The following is a 20,944-nucleotide window of genomic DNA, read 5'->3' as shown; positions in this document are numbered from 1 at the left end:
GTCACTGTTTTATGGATGCTGGTAGAAGACATGAGACTCCTGATCAGAGACCAGAGACTTTATTACTCACAGCAAAGCAAGTGCATAGCCTGATGTTGGTTTGCATTGATTCCCTGTGCTCTTAGGTGACACAGGTGGGACTAGATAGATGCCACACATGCATCGAGTTTTCATCATAGCCCAGAAACACTGAGCTTGGGGAATTTGCCACTTTTATGGTAAGTAGAAGCAAGCCTGCTCTTTGTCTTGGGGAGACATTGTCTCATTCCTCAAGGTTGCTCTTTCCAAATACAACCCTGAGAAATGGCCTTGGTAAAAGTGACCGGGGCCTTGTATTCCAGGCACACCCAGCAAAAATGTGCATGTGGGCCCAGGGCCTCTCCCAGCAGTTCCCCATCCACAGAGTGGTGGTGATAAGGGAACTGCTTTCACTTTGTTTGCCATTTCCATTCATGGTACTCCCATTTTGGGGGCACCAGGCTGGAAAATCTGGTTCATTTGGTACAGATAATAGTCCAGCCTTAGTAAGTCTTGTGAGCTGCAAATACAGTCCACTTTAGAGGGTCACTTGTGTGTGGGTAGTTTGCAGGGTGGGAAAGCAGTAGGGAAGGATGAGATGTAGTTTGAAAACTTCTGAGATGTGTTAGGTCCCTTGATACTCCTTTTTAGTACATTAGCAACACAGTAGGAGAGACTTACACCAGTCTTGTTTGCCCAGGATTTTTTGAAACCCAGGTAATAAAGAGACATCAGAACTAGTTTCTAGGATTTTAGGGTCAGGGATATCTCAGATATGGTCCAGCAAGGGCAATTAGGGTTGTGAATTTAAAGAATCTGCATGCTGCTTTTCTTTAGTTAGGCAGAATAACATTCTAGATTGCCCATAATCTATTCAATCTGGTACCCTCTGAAGAACGTACTAAATTGTTCAACAGTAGAAATTTATCAGGAAGACTTACAAAAAAATTTACCAACATTTGCTGAAAAATTAGATAAATGTATCACAGTAGTAAACTGGAAATGAAATACTAGAATGATGATAGTTCTCAAACCACTTGATAGTTTAATGCCATTTCAGTCAGTCTTAATAAATTTATATTTCGATTTGATAAAATAAATTTAAAGTTAACCTTGAAAGAATAAACAGTTATTTGTACTACACTGTAAGTGAATGAAGGATGGACACCAGAAAAACTTTCTCTTATGGGAATCCGGTTGGGATAGTCATTTTGGACTCTGGTCTTGACCTAAAGAGATATAAACTGGGTCTTGTGTTTAGAGAAGCAGCGAAAGTTACTCTATATAAAGGAAAAACAAAGAGACATAGAAAAAAACAGGACGGCTAGAGAAAGAATACAGCTAGTTTTCATCTTTTGATCTTTTCCTGAGGTAGTAATATTCATGCCTTTTGGTTTTATAATTCATTCTAAATCCTTAGAACAAGTTTCTCTTTATTTCTTAAGCTATTTCAGATTAGTTTATTTACTGGAGGACAAAGTGTCATGTGTGCTAGGGAGATAGCAAAGAATAAAGTGAACAAGTCCCTGCCTTAAGGAGCTTAACATTCTACTTGGAGGAAACATAACGAATAAGCAAATACATGCTAGATGATGTTGAGTCTTATAGTGATCTCATAGAGACAAGGTAATGGGCCTAGGTGGGTGCACATGTGCCATCAGCAAAAGTCCCTCTAAAGAGGTAACATGTGAGCAGAAGTATGGGAGCGAATGATGAAAACATCAGGGATAAGAGCGTTTCAGGCAGAGGGAAGAGCAGGTATAAAGACAGTGAGGCTGGAGCCTACTTAGTGTGTTCAAGGAACATGAAGAAAGCTTTTAAGTGGTGGGAGCAGCGTGAATGAGAAAGAGTGATAAATGAGGAGGTCAGAGAGGTGTGTGTAAGAGGTTGTATGGGACTCTGTAGGTCAAGAGAAAGAGTTAAGCTTTCCTTGGAGTGGAGTGGAAAGCTGTTATAGGATTTGAAGCAGAAGAGTGACTTGTGTTTTAAAAAGATTACTGATCGCTGTACATAGAATAGACTGGAGAGTAGTCAAAAGCAGTGGAAAGAAGACCAGGTGAGAGATGCTTTGACCAAGAAGGTCAAAGTGGACGTAATCACAGTTAGTCAAATCCTAGATACTTTTTTGAAAGACTGACATGCTTTGCTGATGGCATAGATGTAGGGTATGAAAGAAACCGAAGTTAAAGATGACTTCCAGGTATTTGGCATAAACAATTGGAAGGATGGAATTACCATTTACTGAAATGCAGAAGACCTGAGGGGTTCAGTTTTGAAGTATTAAGTTTGAGGTGCCTATTAGATATCCAAGTGAAAATGCCTATTCGTGCCCTCTGAATTATTGTAAAGTATTTCTCACTAGACTCCATTCTAATACTAATTTTCTATAGTTTAGTCTTGAATGTTACAACTCAAGATTTCTATCCTCTGATCACTTCCCACTATAAAATTCTTCAGTAAATAATCTAGATCTATATTTATTAAACGGTTTTAAGTTCCAGTACTAATTGACTGTTTCATTTGAGTTTCAGAAAAGGTGAAAAGAAGTGATATGTCAGTATTTTAAAAGTCAGTTAATATGTAAGTGGAGAACTGAATCAGTCTGTCTTTATTTTTTATAGTTACTTTGTGGTGTTAATTTTGGAGTAAACAAATCGGAAAAATGAGTGAATTGGAACAGTTGAGGCAGGAAGCTGAACAACTGCGGAATCAGATCCAGGTAAGAGCAAACTTTTTCGCTGTGAAATTTTAACACTTTAGTACCAGCAGTGAACAAAATTTGTTCACTAGGTTATCAGTGTACATATTTCAAATAATTTATAAGGCTAGAAATGGTCGGTTTGTTTTTATCATGCCTTTAAAGAATTCTCCAAAAAATCATTCCTAACAAATACTTATGTGGACTAGCAGCCCCTGTATCCCTAAGAAGTTAATATTATATATGTAATCCCTGCTGAAAGACAAATGTAATTCTCTTCTTGTTTACACACCTGGAATCGTAGTTTGATTTTTGGTGCATTATGACCAGGTAGATATTATCACATCGTAATGTACTAAAAAATATTAATCTCTAAAACATTAGATTGCAGAAAAAACATTGAAAATTGTCAGTGGTGTAATAAAGACATGTCTGTCATCTTTTACAGTAAAGAGCATAAGAAACAAACATCTTTAACAAAATTAAGACACTTAGAACTTTGTAGTAGCTTGGGGAGGAGTTGTCAGATGTAGTGATGCTTCAGGGAGTGGGCAGGCCCTGAGAGCAGATTTCTGCAGCTGTAAATCTCATACAGAGTAGTTAGCACCCCCTCAGGAACAACTCCAATAGTACTTTCTTTGGAGTGGTGGAACACTTGCTTCCCTGGACTGAGGAATATCAAGGAAGGCAGAGGAAAAAATGAAAGAATATAAATGTGCCATCTTTTAGGAAGCCTCTTGTCGACAGAGTAGAGGAAAGAAACCGAATTGCATGTAGCCTGGCACTGCCTACTTCTTTTCGCAGGGAAAAGTAAGGGCTAAAACATCTTACAAATGTAAATGAACAACTCCAGCATGAAGCAGAGAGAATCCCTAATAATTTAGAACACTGCTGTTGTCCTCCCTAATATGAACCTTTTGCAATAGATATATCAAGACAACTCATCTAATTTAAAAATGAAGAGTAAGAAAAAGGGAATAAGCATAGGCTCTATACAAAGGTATTACTAGAAAAGCACGGGAAAAACAAGGTATAGATGAAGAACACTTGCCAGAAATATGTTGATTCTGAGTAGTTTTATTGTCAGGAATTCAAAGTAGTTAATGATATATTTGTGAATAAGAATCCTGAGTCGATACTTTAGGTGTCTGAACAAAGCTGTAAAAACAAAGGAGGTATTTATTTAGTAAGTTACAGAGAAGTCTTCATGGGATAATCTCTGAATTAGATGTTGTTGCCACCACCAGAGCGGATTCTCTACCATCTCTACTTTGTGTGACTTGCTCTACATTCTGAGCAGGACCTACTGATTGGCCAACTGCATGGTTACATGCCTATCCCATTTTTAAAAAATCTGTTCTCTGTATTTATGGGCTTGGTTTATTTTTTTTTGACTCTACAAATAAGTAAGAGCATATGGTATTTTATTCTTTTTTATGGCCGAATAATATTCTATTGTATATATGTACCACATTTTCTTTGTCTATTCATCTGTCAATAGACACTTAGGTTGTCTTCATATCTTGGCTATTGTAAATAATGCTGCAATAAACATGGGGTGTCCATAGCTTTTCAAGTTAGTATTTTGATTTTCTTCAGATAACTACCCAGAAGTAGAATTTCTGGATCATGAGGTAGTTCTACTTTTATTTTTTTCAGGAATCTGCATACTGTTTTCTATAGTGGCTGCACCAATTTACAATGCCACCAGCAGTGCCCAAGGGTTCCCTTTTGTGCACAACCTTGCTAAATTTATTTCTTGTCTTTTTGATGATAGCCACTCTAACAAGTGTGAGGTGATATCTCATTGTGGTTTTGTGTGCATTAACCTGATGATTAATGATGTTCAACACCTTTTCATGTACCTTTTGTATATCTTCTTTGCAAAACGTCTATTTGGCTCATGTCATCCGCAAATAGCGATAGTTTTACTCCTCCTTTTTAATTTGGATGCCTTTTATCTCTTTTTCTTGCCTGATTGCTCTGCTAGGAATCAGATTGGTGAGAGTGGGCATCCTTGTCTTGTTTCCTGATCTTAGAGGAAAAGCTTTTAGCTTTTCACCGTTGAGTATGTTAGCTGTGGGCTTTGCCATATATGGCCTTTATTATTTTGAGGTATGTTCCCTCTATGCCCACTTTGTGGAGAGTTTTTATTATCATATGTGTTCAGCAGATTTTTTTATTGAATGACTGAATTAAGAAAGATCACCCAAATGATAGTTCATTTTCATAAAGCTTAAAATCAGAGACCCTTTTTTTTAGAATTTAGTCTTCAACTCCTTCATTTTTGGAACCTGGCTCAGGCCATCACTGTCATCTCTGAAATTCTTTTCATTATAGAAAATAGGCCAAATCATTTCCTGCCAAATGAGGTTTCTCAACCCACAATTTGACTAAGAATGAAAGACTCAAATCATATGTTTGTGTTGCTACTTATGAACACACTTACATAGGAATAGTCTAAGTGTTTATAAATAGGTTGAAAGGTCTTTGCTGCAAGTGGAGGTAGGTGTTTTTCTCTGAGCTGACTGGAACAAGTTGTTCATTTGGGACTTATATTCAACAAATATTGTGTACTTCCTTTTTGCACAGGAGCATGCTAAGCACAGTAGAGAAAAACAGTTGAAGAGGATTCTACCCTAACCTTTGAGGAAAAAAAATTTCTTTGAAGTCTAGTAGGGAGAACTAATTGCATTTCTGATTTTCCCATGAATGAATTTTGACTCCTACTTCACATCATATATAAAAATTAACTCGAAGAGGTACCTAAATATAACAGCTAAAAGTATAAAATTTTTAGAAGTAAACAGTGGTTAATCTTTATGACCTTGGATTAGACAAACAGTTTAATATGACACTAAAAGCACAAACAACAAAAGAAAAAAATAGATAAATTGGACTTCATCCAAAATAAAAACCTGCATGTCAGAGGACACTGTCAAGAGAATGAACAGGAGAAAACATTTGCAAATTGTATATCTAATAAGAGTCAATATCCAGCATATATAAAGAATTCCTACAACTCAACAATAAACAACCCAATTTAAAAATGGGCATAGGATTTAAATAAACATTTCTCCGAAGATGATGCACAAATAGCCAATAAGCACATTCAGTGATATTCCACATGAAAAGATGCTTGACATCACTAATCATTAGGGGAATGCAAATCAAAACCACTAGATACCACTTCACATCCACTAAGATGGCTGTAATAATAATAATAGTAATAAAAGAAGACAAGAAGAACAGTGGTTTGGATGTGAAGATATTGGAACCCTCATACGTTCTTTGTGGGAATATAAAATGGTGCAGCTGCCGTGCAGAACGATTTGACAGTTTAAGTTAAACATAGAATTACCATATCAACCACCAATTTTACTCCTAGAGGATTGAAAACATATGTACACACAAAAACTTGTACATCAATGTTCAAAGCATCTATTCATAAAAGCCAAAAAGTGGAAACAACTTAAATATCCAGTAATTAATTAATGGATAAACCAAATGTAGATATATTCATATACCGGAATATACTCGGCCATAAAATAAATGAAGTACTGATATACACTACAATATGGATGGACCTTAAAAACACTGTAGTAAGTGAAAGAAGCCCGAACAAAAGGTCATATATTGTATGAGTTTATTTACATGAAATGTCCAGAGAAGGCAAATCCATAGAAATAGAGAATAAATTAGTGATTACCAGAGGATGAGGGAAGAGAGAATTGAGAGGTATGGGTTTTCTTTTTTGGAGTGATGGAAATGTTCCGAAATTAGGTAGTTGTGATGGGTACACAACATTGTGAATTTACTAACCACTGAATTATACACCTGAAAATGATTTAAATAGTTAATTTTATGTTATGTGAATTTTTCTCTCAACAAAAGCTTTTTAAGTAAAGATTATGTGGTAAAATAAAAAGTATATTTGCAAATCTATGTTTTTCAACGAAAATATTATTTTAGATTGTATCTAGTAATTTCCACGTCTGAGTGTATTATAATCACCTTTCTTTACCTCAGGATGCGAGGAAAGCATGTAACGATGCAACGCTTGTTCAGGTAAAGTTTTTTTTACCCCCTCATTTCCTTTTAGTAATTCACATGAAACAGCTTGACATTGATGCAAATGACCTTCAGATTCTTATTAATATTTAATTGTAAAAACATGAGATCTCTATTTAAAAACACTTTGTAGTTTGTCAGATTCTGTATAAGTGCTTTTTAAAACAAATTTATTCAAGTCGAATTCTGGAAAAGTAGATACCATAAAATATGTAGATTCGTATGTTTCTTTTTAGGTAGTTTCTGATTCTTTTTGATATACTCTAAGCTTTTTTTTCTTATATAAACTCTTAGGAAGGTTTCATTAGTATAACATAGATAATTTTCATTAAGGAAATATTGTATGTGCTTTACAAATATTGAACTGGCTTTTTTATAGACAGTTAAAATTATAAATGTTTTACTCTTTGATCAACTATTAGATTTTTCTTTGGGATTTTTTTTTTTACTAAAGTTGAGTTATGTCTATTCTTTTCAGTTAATAGTCTACAGAAGATAATCTCACTAGAAGATGTGCAAATAGTATAATTTTAGTCATACTTTTTCTTGAACAACATATTGATCCTATAATGACTCTGGAATTATATTTATATTAAATTATCTTCAATTGCTATAAATTTGTTTTATGTCTGCTTCTTTGCCTATTAATTGTTTCTGCTTTATTTTCTGAACTATTTCTAAGGTAAAAAATAACATTCTTGTCACTTTCTAAAGATCACATCAAATATGGATTCCGTGGGCCGGATACAAATGCGAACAAGACGTACACTGAGGGGCCACCTAGCTAAAATCTATGCTATGCACTGGGGATATGATTCAAGGTTTGTACCTGTCATTTTCAAACTATCAGCAGAATTATTTTCGTTAGGAATCATCATTTGCATTTCTTTTAAAATAAACATTTTTGTAGTTAAAAACAAACTATATGAAGTGCTTACAGAAAATGCATCTAATGTGAACACTGCTTTGACTAAAAATAGTCATTGATACTTTAAAAGTTTAGAAACCTTTACTATGGAAAATAAATTTTCTTCACAAAACTATCAAATTATCCAGGTGAACTGTTTAGGATTTCTTTTCTTTGCAGTGAGGTATTTTACTTTTTTTTAAAATATTCAAAAGCAGTTTTATTGTATATTAACCTTGAATTTTCAGTTAATCAAATATTTATTGAATATTGCTATGTTCAGGTTACTGGATATTGCTATAACTATTTATTACTTAAACTCACAAAGGACGGAAGTATGTATCTCTACCTTTAGCTCTCAAAATTCCATTTTTCAAGACTCATTCTCTTTTGCTAGACTACTTGATTAATTCAACTAGCAATTATTTTTCTCTCTTTTTCTTTCCTATGGCATTATTTTATACCATTCCTCTGACAATTTTTACTTACTTGGTTTCTTATAAATACGTGTAAATACCTTATCTCCACAGGATGGAAGAGGCCTCGAGGACAGGTGATATTTCCTGAGTCGTACCCATAACACTGCCTTGCATTCACAGGCTCTCAACTGATGTTTTTAGGTTGAAATATGGTTGTTAGGCTTATATGTATCTGTTGTCATTAAATTTAAATCAGGCAATACTAAACCAGTCAGCTAGAATCTACCAGTCTTGAATAAGAACTAGAATGTTGTCACCATGAAAAAGTTGAATCATAACCAGAGACATTTTTAGTAAAATGTCTAAGTTTTGCTAAATTGTATGTTATGTTGAAAATTTTGGCATGCAGAATAAATTTTTTTAAAGTTGGGAAGGAGATTATTTTCTGGTATCAAGTTTTTAATTAGAAAAAAATGTATTTTTCTTTCATGAACTAGTCTACATAATGCAATGCATAACTAATTTAAATTTTTTTTCTCTAAGTGTCAAATTATTTTTGTTTGTTCCTCTAGGCTACTAGTCAGTGCTTCCCAAGATGGAAAATTAATTATTTGGGATAGCTATACAACAAATAAGGTAGAATTTCTTAATCATTCTTTTAAATAACTGTTTATTTGGTTTAATATCCACCAATTCCTTCCTTTATTCTATTACTTCCAACTTTAATTTCCTTCTAAGATAAATTTATTCCATTTATTTTAATCTAGATCCTCTCCTGAGGCTTTGTGTTTGCTTTTCATATTTAGCTCCTTTTTTATTCCCAAGGACAACTGCAGGAATATTATTCAGTATGTTTTACTGAAGTCTCAGATTTTCATATTAGAAAAGAGTGTTCATCTGTTTTACATAAAACAGTTTTAAAAAACTTCCATTTCCGAATATGACAATGACCCTGAGATTTTTATTTCTAGTTGTAGATAAGCTAGAATGTTAATGTGAAGCTTTTCTTTGATCCACTCTAGGCATTGATTTGTGTTTCTAGACTGCTCAGAAAAGACAGTCGATTGGTGGCAAATTAGAACTCGTTTAGATCTTTTGGTGGTAAAAGCCGGAGGTTTATCTTAACATGTCCACTGGAAGGAATCCCTGATGTAAAGGTGTTGAGTGATTGTAGGAAAACTTTCATAAGATTCTGTGTACACTTATATTTTTATTAAAGGTTTAAAAGTACCATTTTGCAAAGTAAACAGTATCCAGCCTGGTCGAAATTTTAAAGGTAGCTAAGAAAGATTTATATTGTAACAGTTTTTCTATATTAATTGGCATTGAGTATGTGTCTCTCAATTATATTTTCCTAAAACAAAAAAAAATTGCATTTAAAAGATATTATTTTAGGTTAAGTGACATCACAGTAGGAATCACATGATGTGTTGATTCTTCGTATGGACCATTAGCCTTACTATTCCCATAGATCTTAAATTTTGCTGCCTGGCCTGCAGGTGCTTGGTGTTGGGTAACAAGGCCCAGACAGTAGTTGAGTAGATCAGTGTAAACTATTAACCATGGTTTAAATTTGAGCCCAGAGTGTGTGCTCTGTTATTAGGAGGACCATCTCTTCATGGAAGAACCATTTTAATTGACTCTTGATTATTATATTATGCAGTGTTATGTTGGAGGAAATCCTTCTTTTGAGCACTACTATAAAAACAAAGAATTGGGTCTACAGCCATGCTACCCTGAACAAGCCCAATCCTGTTTGATCTTGGAAGCTAAGCTAGGTTGGGCCTGGTTAGTACTTGGCTGGGAGACCACCTAGGAAGACCAGGTGCTGTATTATTAAAAAATAAAAAAAAATAAAGAATTGTCAGCCGACAATGTCCTTGCAATCTGTGAGGTCAACCAAGGGTTGCCTCACCTAAAAAATAAAAAATAAATAAATAAAAACAAAGAATCGTATTAAATTCTTTAACATTTTACACTTAATATTCAAATTGCTGTGTTAGCATTGAAACATCCTATGTTCTTCTCCTAAAAGAATAATTTCCGAAAAGAGCACTTAAATCCTAATGATTTGATGATAATACAGAAAAAAAAATAATAGGCATTTTAGTGTGCATTATTATTTTATTTTTCATTATTCACTTTTTCAGTCCATTGCATTCTTATTTTGCCTTAATTTTTTAGATGTATTTAATTTTTAATAATATTTTCCTCATTGTAAATAGGTTAGGAAGGTAAATAGCTGTTTTCTTAATCTTAGTAAGAGTTTTTGTGTATTGTATTTGTTGTACAGATGCATGCTATTCCTTTGAGGTCCTCCTGGGTGATGACCTGTGCTTATGCTCCCTCTGGTAATTATGTTGCTTGTGGAGGACTGGACAACATCTGCTCTATATATAACTTAAAAACCAGAGAGGGGAATGTGAGAGTGAGCCGAGAGTTACCAGGTCACATAGGTGAGCTCCACCAAATATTGTCCTTTCCTACCAAACTTGACTCCTCTTGAAGAATGAGCCTATCAAGGAGAATGAGTGACAAGTTGTGTTCAACTGGCTAAAGGATGAGTACTAATCAAGTGAGAGTAGAAATTACTATGAACTAACTTTTTATAATTATATAAATGATGACCATAATTGTTTTTTTAAAAGTATTATTTTTGTAAAGATAATAAATTTACTGCAAAAATTCAAACAATAATGAAAATACAAAAAGAAAGCAAATATTTTCTGTATTCTCTGCAATCATAACAATTATGGGATTTTGGCTTCTATACTTAATTATGTCATTGAAAGTATATATTAAGATACATTTTTGAAGTATTTTTCTCTACGTGATAGCACATTGCTTAATTTGCCAGCATGCACAGCATAGTTCAGTGGTCTAGTATTTGGTTAGCAGTGTCGATTAGGAAATATTTGCCATTCATCAGATTTCTGCCTCCAAATTCTTGGCAGTACCATTTGACCACGCTTTTTACAAAATCTCTATAATGGCCTTTTCCTGCCATTTCCACATTTTGAAACACTGGTGAATTCTGATCATTTACATGCCACCTTTTTCATGAAGCCTTCACTGAGGTGGTGGTTCTAATTTCTCACAATATTTTTAATCTTTCTCTAAGGTACTTGATACCGTCTGCCATAGATTATAGATATTTGTGTAAAAGAGTATCTCTCTCTTAGGTAATTGTAGTAGATGGAAGGGACTGTGTCTTACTCAAGTTGTAACTTTTAGAGTACCCAACCTGATGTCACTGACAAAGTAAAAACCTAAAAGAGTTAGTTGATAAGATTTAGTTGTAGACAGCATAGAGTTTGAAGTAATTAAAAGTAGAACTACAGATTATACTAACAAACACTTGTTGCCCAGGTATTATATTTTTAAGAATATATATCAGTATTTTGCATGCTAATTGAGTTATTCAGTCAATGATAACCTAAAATGTGTGCCTCTCTATGTCGTAGGCTACTTGTCCTGCTGTCGTTTTTTAGATGACAGACAAATTGTTACAAGTTCAGGAGATACAAATTGGTAAGTTTATTCCAGAAGAACACTGATTTTGGGGTTCAGGGTGGTAATAGGAACTAATGTAAGAAGAGATCATCGTCACTGTTTTTATTTATTTTTAATTATAGTGCTTTATGGGACATTGAAACGGCCCAGCAGACCACCACATTCACTGGGCATTCTGGAGATGTGATGAGTCTTTCTCTGAGTCCTGACATGAGGACTTTTGTTTCTGGTGCTTGTGATGCATCTTCCAAGTTATGGGATATTCGAGATGGAATGTGTAGACAATCTTTCGCTGGACATGTGTCAGATATTAATGCTGTCAGTGTAAGTAAATAACATTTCTAAGGAAAATTTATTGTGCATTTAAAGTCCAGATCTGCTGTAGCATGATTTTCACAACAAATTGCCTTCAAGGATTCTTATAAATAATATGCTCTTAGAACACTGAATCCCAAAATAGCTTGATTTTAAAAAAAGCTAGAAAGGTTTTATCCATAGGCCTAAGTCTTTATTTGCAGGCGAACAGTAAGTTTTATTTTCTAATTTAGAGAGATAGGTCATCTTGAGCAAACAAGTTGGAAATCCACAACAGTTGTTCCCAATATTCCCTTTTTATTCTTTTGGTATCTTCATATATCTGTAGGATATCTCATTCATGATATTATTTGTCTCTTAGATTTTCCTGATTAATCTGGTATTGTAGGTTCGATTGTATGCCTCCAGAATTTACATGTTGAAGTCCTAACCCCCAGTACCTCACAATGTAACCTTATTTGAACATAGGGTTGTTGCAGATATGATTAGTTGAGATGTACTGGATTGGGGGCCTTTAATCGAATATCACCAGTGTCCTTAGAAAAAGGGGAAAACTAGAGACAGCAAGCTTAGAGGTAAACAGTGTGAAGAGATACAGGTTGAAGATAGCCATCTAGAAGCAAAAGAGAGAGGCCTATATGCTTCCCCCCAGCCCTTAGACACCCTGATCTCAGACTTCTAGCCTCCAGAACTGAGAGACAATACATTTCTTTTGTTTAAGCCACACAATCTGCCATACTTTGTTATGGCAGTCCTTGCAAACCAGTACATTTGGCTAGAAGTTTATCAGTTTTAATATTTATCTTCTCAAAAAGCCATCTCTTGGTTTCAGTTTTTCTATTTTTCTGTTTTCTGTTTTACTGATTTTCACTCTGATCTTTATGTCTTTTCTGCTGCTTACTTGGGTTTCATTTGCTTTCCTTTTTCTAGTTTCTTAAAGTAAAAACTGACACCATTTATTTGAAAAGTTTTTCTTTTCTAATATTGAAAGTTAAAGTTATAAATTTCTAAGAATCGCATTTAGCTACATTCCACAAATTTTGAGTGTTGTATTTATATGCACTTGAAAAGAATCTATTCTGCTGTTATTGGGTGGGGAGTTTCATAGATGTCAATTAGGTCAAGATGGTTGAAAGTGTTATTCATATGTTCTATATCTGTAATGATTTTCGTCTGTTCTTTCTATTATTGAAAGAGGAGTGTCGAAATCTCTAATTGTGTATTTGTTCATTTTTCCTTCTAATCCATTAGTTTTTGCTTCATGTATTTCAAAGCATAAAACTTTAGGATTGTTATGTCCTCTAATGAATTGATTCCTTTATCATTATGAAATGTCCCTCTTTATCCCTGGTAACATTATTTGCTCTGAAATCTTTGTCCAATATTAATAGAATAGACTACCCCAGTTTTCTTTTGATTAGTGTTAGCACGGGCATATCTTTTTCCTTCTTTTTACTTTTAACCCATTTGTGTCTTATATTCAATGTGATTTTCTTATAGGCAGCAGTTGGATGGCGGGAGGAGTTCAGTGTATTTTCTAGATTACAAAAACTATTTTTAAAATCAGTAATTTTGCTATACCAATAATAGCCAGGTAGAAAATAGGAAAGAAGAAAAATCTATTGAGAACAGTAACAAAAATTATAAAATAGACAAGGAATAAATTTAGCAAGAAATGTGCAGAATCTTTATGAAGAGAGTCATAAAACTTTTTTAAACATTAAAAAAAAAAATCCCACATTCCTGAATGGGAAGACTGTATATTGTAAACCAACCACTTACTCCTTTCATACTAATTTGAATTAAAACCCAAGTGGATTCTTTTTGAGATGAGTCAGTAATATGAAGAAAAGAGACTCAATCAAATGTCTGTGAAAATCAAGTGGGGGGGAAAAAAGGAGGACAGACTGATTGAAGCAGAATGAAAGAATCAAGTTATAATGATTAAAAAAGAATGTGATACAGGTACAAGAAAGGACAGACAGCAAACTTAAAACTAACATTTTTTTGTATGTAAGACTTTAGTGAATAATAGATGTAGCAACAAAGTGAGTGGGGAAAAATGATTATTTAATTAACATCTGGTTGTTTAACAATAAGAAAAGTTAGAGCCTTACACTAAATGCTGTATATAAAATGAATACCAGTTGGATAAAAAATTAAAATCTGAAAAATGAAGTTATTAAAAAAGAAACTAGAATATAATTGAACATCAGATAATAGCCTGGTGAAGGACTTTGTAAAAAAAAAAAGAATGAAAGAAATCTCAGAGAGAAAGATAAATTTGACGACATGAAAATTAAAAATTGCTTTATATTTTTTAAAAAGTAAACATTTTGGATAAATACCCAAAAGTGCAATTGCTGGATCAAAAGGTATATCCGTTTTTAATTTTTTTGAGAAACCTACATACTATTTTTCATAGTGGCTGTACCAATTTGAAATCCCACCAACAATGTATGAGGGTTCCCTTTTCACCGCATCCTCACCAACACTTGCTGTTTTTTGATTTATTGATGATAGCCATTCTGACAGGGTGAGGTGATATCTCATTGTGGTTTTAATTTGCATTTCTCTGATGATTAGCGACCTTGAGCATCTTTTCATATGTCTGTTAGCCATCTGTATTTCCTCTTTGGAGAAGTATCTGTTCAAGTCTTCTGCCCATTTTTTAATTGGATTATTTTTTGCTGTTGAGTGGTATAAGTTCTTTATAAATTTTGGATATTAATCCCTTTTTAGATGTATTTATCCAAAGAAAACCAAAACAATAATTCGTAAAGGTCTATGCACTCCAATATTCATGGCAGCACAATTTACAATAGCCAAGATATGGAAGCAACCTAAATGCCCATCAACAGATAATTGGATGAAGAAATTATGGTTCATATGTACAATGGAATATTACTCAGCCATTAAAAGTGAAATCTTATCATTTGCAATGACATGGATAGACAAAGAGGTTATTATGCTGAGTGAAATAAGTCACACAGAGAGAGATAAATACCATATGATTTCACTTCTATGTGGAATCTAAGGAACAAAAAGAACTAATCAAAAACAGACTCACAAATATAGTGGACAGTTTGATGACAGACAGGGGAGAGGGGTTGAGGGAATGGGAGAATGGGGTGAAGGATTAAAGAAGTACCAATTAGTAGTTGATAGTTGGGCACAAGGATGAGGAGCATGGCACAGGGAATGCCTTTATTATTTTGAGGTATGTTCCCTCTATGCCCACTTTGTGGAGGGTTTTTATTATCATTGCATGTGTTCAGCAGATTTTTTTATTGAATGACAATTAAGAAAGATGACCCAAATGATAGTTCATTTTCATAAAGCTTAAAATCAGAGACCCTTTTTTTTAGAATTTAGTCTTCAACTCCTTCATTTTTGGAACCAGCTTAACTTTATAACCTAACCTAACTGGAATGAGTCATGTTCTCTTTTATAAAGTCTTTCCTTTTTATTTCTCATAATGGGATTTTGAAACATTTAAGAGTACACATATGTAAATTCTATAAATAGTCATATTTGATTTATATATTTTAATAAGATCTATGGAGGACCAGAGCCAATATTTATTGAACGTTTGCTGTGTGCTAAACAACAGGTTATGTACTTGGCATATGTTATTTCATTCACTCCTAACCAACACTCTAAAACTGAAACTAAGGCCCGAAGTATTTAAGAATCTTTAGTACCTAACATCACTCACCTGGGAAGAAGCCAAGTTGGAATTTGATTCTAGGTTTGTTTTACCCTGGAGTCTATTATTATTACATTGCCTCACATGATTTTTGTACATGTCTATGGAATAAATGTCTGTTGCTTTTCTTTTTAGTTTTTTCCAAGTGGATATGCCTTTGCCACTGGCTCTGATGATGCTACTTGCCGTCTCTTTGACCTTCGTGCAGACCAAGAGTTATTATTGTATTCTCATGACAATATCATCTGTGGAATTACTTCCGTAGCCTTCTCAAAAAGTGGGCGCCTCCTGTTAGCTGGTTATGATGATTTTAATTGTAACGTATGGGACACACTAAAAGGAGATCGTGCAGGTTAGTGACTAAATCCACACTAGGTTTTGGTTTTGCAGGAAACGTGAAGCCTTCCCATCAGTTGGTTGAGGCTCTTGGACACCCTGGAGCTGGGCAGTGGCAACCCAGCAGTTCTCATTCAGGATCCTTGTTGCCCTGAGTGCAGTTACAGTCTGTAAACCATAGTTGACATTTCTTTTTTTCTGAAGAATTAACATCCAATTCTGTCATATTTTCTTGTTTGGTAAGTTTCAATATAACTATGAATAGCAAATATAATTCATTGTGGTCTTTGCCAAATTATAATTTTTTTATAAGCTGACAGGAGACATTTTAATTTTAACTGCTATAGGTCATCTTCCTTCTGGAAAAGACCTTGTCTAGGACAGGACGTGGATGCACACTGCCTTACCGTAGCCCCGTACTCAGTTCTGTCCTGCAGCTTCCAAAATATTAGTATTTACATCGAGTCATATTGGGGACTGTCATTAATAACAAATTACACAGTGATTTAATTTTTTTTTTTTTTTAGAATTAAAGTTATACTTAAGGAATCAAATAGTTCTACATGGCTTAACTCCTCCCACCACACCCCACCCACCCATGTCCTTCCCATCTTCCAGTTTTTCTCATTTGGGGAATTTCGTTCCGAACATGTCAGTATTTACATAATTATGACTTTTTAAACAGTACTTACTACTGAGCAGTGAGGTATGTACTATGACTTCTTTTGCTGTGCAGACCTTTTTTGTATTATCGAGTTATGTTCTTAGTTTTGGCTTATGGTCTTAATTTTGATGGACTTCTTACTAATCTACAACCTTTCTGCCAGTTTTGATAGGTCTTGGAGTGGATCCATTTTCATCCAGTATGCCGAGTATCCAGTGGGCCTTTTCAATCTGGAAACTTTTACCTTGTAGAACTAGGAAGTTTGGGGGTGGGGGGCAGGGAGGATTTAATTGCTAGCATTTCTTCTCCATTATCATTCTCTTTCTAGAACTCCCATTATTCTGATGTTTTACTTCCTTGGACTTTCCTTAGACTTTCTTATTCTGTCCTATTTTCCATCTCTGTCTTTATTTGTTCAGTGTTCTGAGAGGAAGTCATTGTCTTTTTTTCTTTTTTAATGATCTTTCTGTTAAGTTTTGGTTTTTCATTTTTGCTATCATCTTTTTGAGATATTTTTTTGTTAAGGCATCCATTTTTTTTTCTTATGACTAAAGACTTGTCTCTCTGAGGTTATTAATGAAAGCCTTTTTTGAAGTTTTCCTCTTCAAGCCTAATCTTTTATATTTTCCAAATTGCTTTTCCCACCTGTCTTCCTTCTTATTTGGTCCCGTCTTTATTTTTAGAATATTTCCTTAAAACTCTAGTGATTCCTAGCTTGTTCTTCGCACTGAAGAGTGAGGCACTAAAACTGTTTGAAAGCCCAATGCACATGGTTGGGGTGTATTACATGTAGGCCTCATTGAAGGACAATCTGGCCAGGTTTTCATTGGGGAAACACTGATAGATCTTATGGACTTTTCCCCCTTGGGCTAGCTATGTTCTCTGAGGTGGATTTTCTGCTTTTCTACCTGGAATGTATAAACTGGCTGCCAGTCTGGGAGCTGATTTCAGGAGGAAAGCTGGGGAGCAAAACAAGTAGCAAGTAAACTTTTTTACTCCCCATTTTCCTCAGTTTCGCCAATCTCACCTGTGCCTATTTTCTTTCTGTTAAGAGACCGTTTTATACTCTCTCTAGTAAATAAGTCTAGTCTTAAATTTCCTGAAGAATGACCAATCACCTGACTGAAGAGTGGAGGAGGAAACCTGAGTCTGATTCTTAGACACTTTCTAACACAGTCTTAGTTTACCCTCGCTTTGCCCCTACCTGGTCTCGGAGATTCCTGGTTCCACTGGTATCTGACCCTTTTGGAGGTTCTGCAGTGTAATTTTGTTTCTTGAACAAAAGACCATTTGCTATGAACTCAGCTATTTAGGGTCCACTAAAAGAGTTCTCACCATCTAGCTTACAAAATTTTGTTGTCGTTGCCTGTTCTTATATCCTCACTGTCCTTGTGGAGTTTTGTCCTTACCTTTTTAAACTCCTATACAGTTGTTGAGGTTTCTGAGAACTAGAGGAAATATCAACATTCTCAGGAAAAGTTGTTTGCATTTTACATGTATATTTTGGGGGATACTTTATTGTCCAAGCCAGGTACTTTTTTAAGGTATTAGCTGTTTTGCCTGGATTTAATCAGTATCCACAACAAAAGATTTTCTCTATTTTTTAATATATGCTTGAGTTTTAGTTTTGCTTTGCTTACTGGTTTTAAGGTTGGCTTAACTGGATACTTTCACCTTGAAATTGAATTGTGGCTTATTTTTATGCTAATTTATTTTCCTTTCTAGCGTGTCTTGGATATTTAGCCATGATGTTCATTTTTATTTCAACCCATAATGGTAAATTTGCCCATTGCCAAACGTTGCCATACTGGATATGCTACAATGAATATTAAGAGCTAGATAAGATAAACTTCTGTTCCTGAGATTGAATGAAAATGATATGCTTAATTATGTAGAGAGAACACAGTATTAAAGAAAAAATTCTTGTAAGAATTTTGATATATTCTATTTTTTCTTTAAAATCTTTGTATTTCTCATTTTCCTCCCAAATATTTGGGAATATTTCATTTTATCCTGTGTGCTAATCAGAATATCAAGATTAATATAAAGAAGAAATTAAAACTAGATGAGTTTGATGGCTTCAGAAGGCTATAATCAAAACATTTTAGCATTTGGTGGTTAAGAGAAACAAATTATATTGGTATTTTGATACGGCAACTTCGTTCTTGTTTTTGTTCTGTGGTAAAAGACTACTTCACTGAAATTCATTTAAAATTTTGTTTGTTGAAAATAGCACTGCTCAGTGGCAAAATTGGAGTATCATGAACTTATTAGAGATGTAGAGTAATAGCCTATATCTTTTCCTAGATTATAAGAAAGCATAATTATGAAATAATTTTGCAAAAATGAATAACACGATTTGATGCATGTCAAAAATTCATGTACAAAGAATTGTTTTACTTAATAATGTACAGCTTATCTCTGGCACTCAGTCTCCCTCGGAGGAATCTGTTAGCTTTTAAGTATCCTTCTAGATCTTTTACACATACACTTGTTTAATTCTAAAACTTGCCCATTGCTAACTTTTTACTGAACTTTCATTTTTCAGGTGTTCTTGCTGGTCATGATAACCGTGTCAGCTGTTTGGGCGTAACTGATGATGGCATGGCTGTGGCAACAGGCTCTTGGGACAGTTTTCTTAGAATCTGGAATTAACAGTGCATACACATTTTCTGTCCTCCGTTGATATCTGGAGAAATCAGTGCTACAGCCTATAGCTGTGAAAAAAATTCTACCTTATATTTGCAGGTGAAGATTTTTCTATTGAGATTATTATATACAAAAAGAAGCTTTCAGTAAACTACAAAATAGAAAAAAAGATGAAAAAAAACAAGGCAAAGGTGCTTGCTGAGATCAAAAGGACCGGTGTTATTAGAGGAGTCGAACTAATTTAACCTTGATGAATTTTTGCTTTTACTAAGTCCCATTCTTTCTTTGTGTAGAACAAAATGTACACATTATAGCAACCTAATACTTTTGTTTGCATTTTTTTAAGAACTACATTTTAACTTTGTATACATAAGAAATGTCACATTTTTGTTTTGTAGTGGAGGAACTAGGCACAGTAGTAGATGGAAGTAATACCAAATGTGTGTGTCTATGTTTGAAGAAAGTCTTCTTGAATTCTGACGTCCCTTTTTAATGTTAAAGAGATCCTGGTTGCTTGATGTTTAAGAAAGCTGACAGCTGGGTACCTCTGTGGGGAGTCCTTTTGAATATCATTCGTTTCTAGTGCATCCTTTGCCATCATGTCAATTTAAATAAGTGCTCAATTTCAGTCCTTTGAGGGGGAGATCATTGGAAGGCCAAGGGATAGAGATTTCACTCTGAAATTTGAGACATATGTAAGAAACTCAGTAAGTAGACGACAGTAATTGCATATAAATGGTTCTTGGCATTTAAAAAAACATACTATGATCAAATGACACTTCGAGTAGCCCTCTAAATAGTTGGACTTTCCTACTGATTACATATTTTAGAACTGAGTTTGTAGAGTATACGTGTTATTTCAGAACATATGGATTGTCTTTACATCTGAAGATTTTTCCCCCAGTGTTCTCCCTCATTATGCATCTAGATAGGAAATATGACATTATGTTTTTGAAAGAAGTGTAAATAAAATCTAACCAGTCACGAGACCTGATTAATTATAGTTGTAACAAGGTGGCTTTATGAATTTATGTTCACATATTATGAAATCTGAATTAATGTAAACTGTGCCTTCAAATTTTAAAAAGGAAACATTCAAGCTTTTTGCTCTTCTGTAATATTTCTTCCCTTAGCACAAAATATTGGTTTCTAAGTAGCATGGCTTTGCTTCAAAGACTGGCTAGATGCATGTGACTATTTTAAAGCCAAAAGAAAATCCCAAGAGGTTTTTAAAGGAGTCAAAGGAAAATACTAAGCAATTCATTCCTCTGCTTGTCAATGGTTTAATGTGTCTGTTACTAGAAAGGGCCCTCCTGAATTTAAACAAAGATACTTTTCCCTTTGGATTTTCTTACAAATAAATCTAAATGACTGACAGTGGAAGATTGTTAGTCTTGTTTGATGGTGACGTCACAAGTTATTCTGAGCTATAGAAGTGCATTGTGTTAACTCAGTAAATTGTCAGTTACTAGTGAGATAGGTCTCTATTAACTTTTTATTACCTGTAACCCTAACCTAAATACTTCCAAATTTTACATGTCAATTTTCATTTTTCTATTGTGAATGAGCTATTACACCAACTATAATAAAGTCAGTGTCAGTTTTAACATCAGTTGATATTAAAAAGAGAATAAAATGAATAAAG

General features: G+C 34.2%; 1 protein-coding gene and 1 pseudogene across 2 annotated transcripts in view; both read left to right on the top strand.

Moving 5' to 3' along the window:
* GNB4 (G protein subunit beta 4) overlaps positions 1–20,682 on the top strand; it is a 41,786-nt gene extending 21,104 nt beyond the window's left edge. Inside the window, exons 1-10 of one of the 2 annotated variants that reach the window (XM_025046049.1) lie at positions 151–218; positions 2,640–2,737; positions 6,746–6,784; positions 7,502–7,608; positions 8,686–8,749; positions 10,407–10,569; positions 11,578–11,644; positions 11,749–11,950; positions 15,786–16,002; positions 19,199–20,682. In XM_025046049.1, coding sequence (XP_024901817.1) covers positions 2,681–2,737; positions 6,746–6,784; positions 7,502–7,608; positions 8,686–8,749; positions 10,407–10,569; positions 11,578–11,644; positions 11,749–11,950; positions 15,786–16,002; positions 19,199–19,305 — 1,023 coding nt within the window. In that variant the 5' untranslated portion in view covers positions 151–218; positions 2,640–2,680 and the 3' untranslated portion in view covers positions 19,306–20,682. Of the gene's footprint in view, positions 1–150; positions 219–2,639; positions 2,738–6,745; positions 6,785–7,501; positions 7,609–8,685; positions 8,750–10,406; positions 10,570–11,577; positions 11,645–11,748; positions 11,951–15,785; positions 16,003–19,198 lie in introns of those variants that run through there. The other variant, XM_006910857.3, reaches the window with a different exon arrangement.
* Positions 9,832–9,950, top strand: LOC112479100 (annotated as a pseudogene).
* Positions 20,683–20,944: the final 262 nt, after the last annotated feature.

This window comes from Pteropus alecto, unplaced genomic scaffold, assembly GCF_000325575.1.
Source record: "Pteropus alecto unplaced genomic scaffold, ASM32557v1 scaffold33, whole genome shotgun sequence".
In the NCBI taxonomy this organism is placed as follows: Eukaryota; Metazoa; Chordata; class Mammalia; order Chiroptera; family Pteropodidae; genus Pteropus; species Pteropus alecto.
The sequence above is the reverse complement of the archived record's forward strand: the minus strand, read 5'-3'. Positions and strand labels throughout refer to the sequence as shown.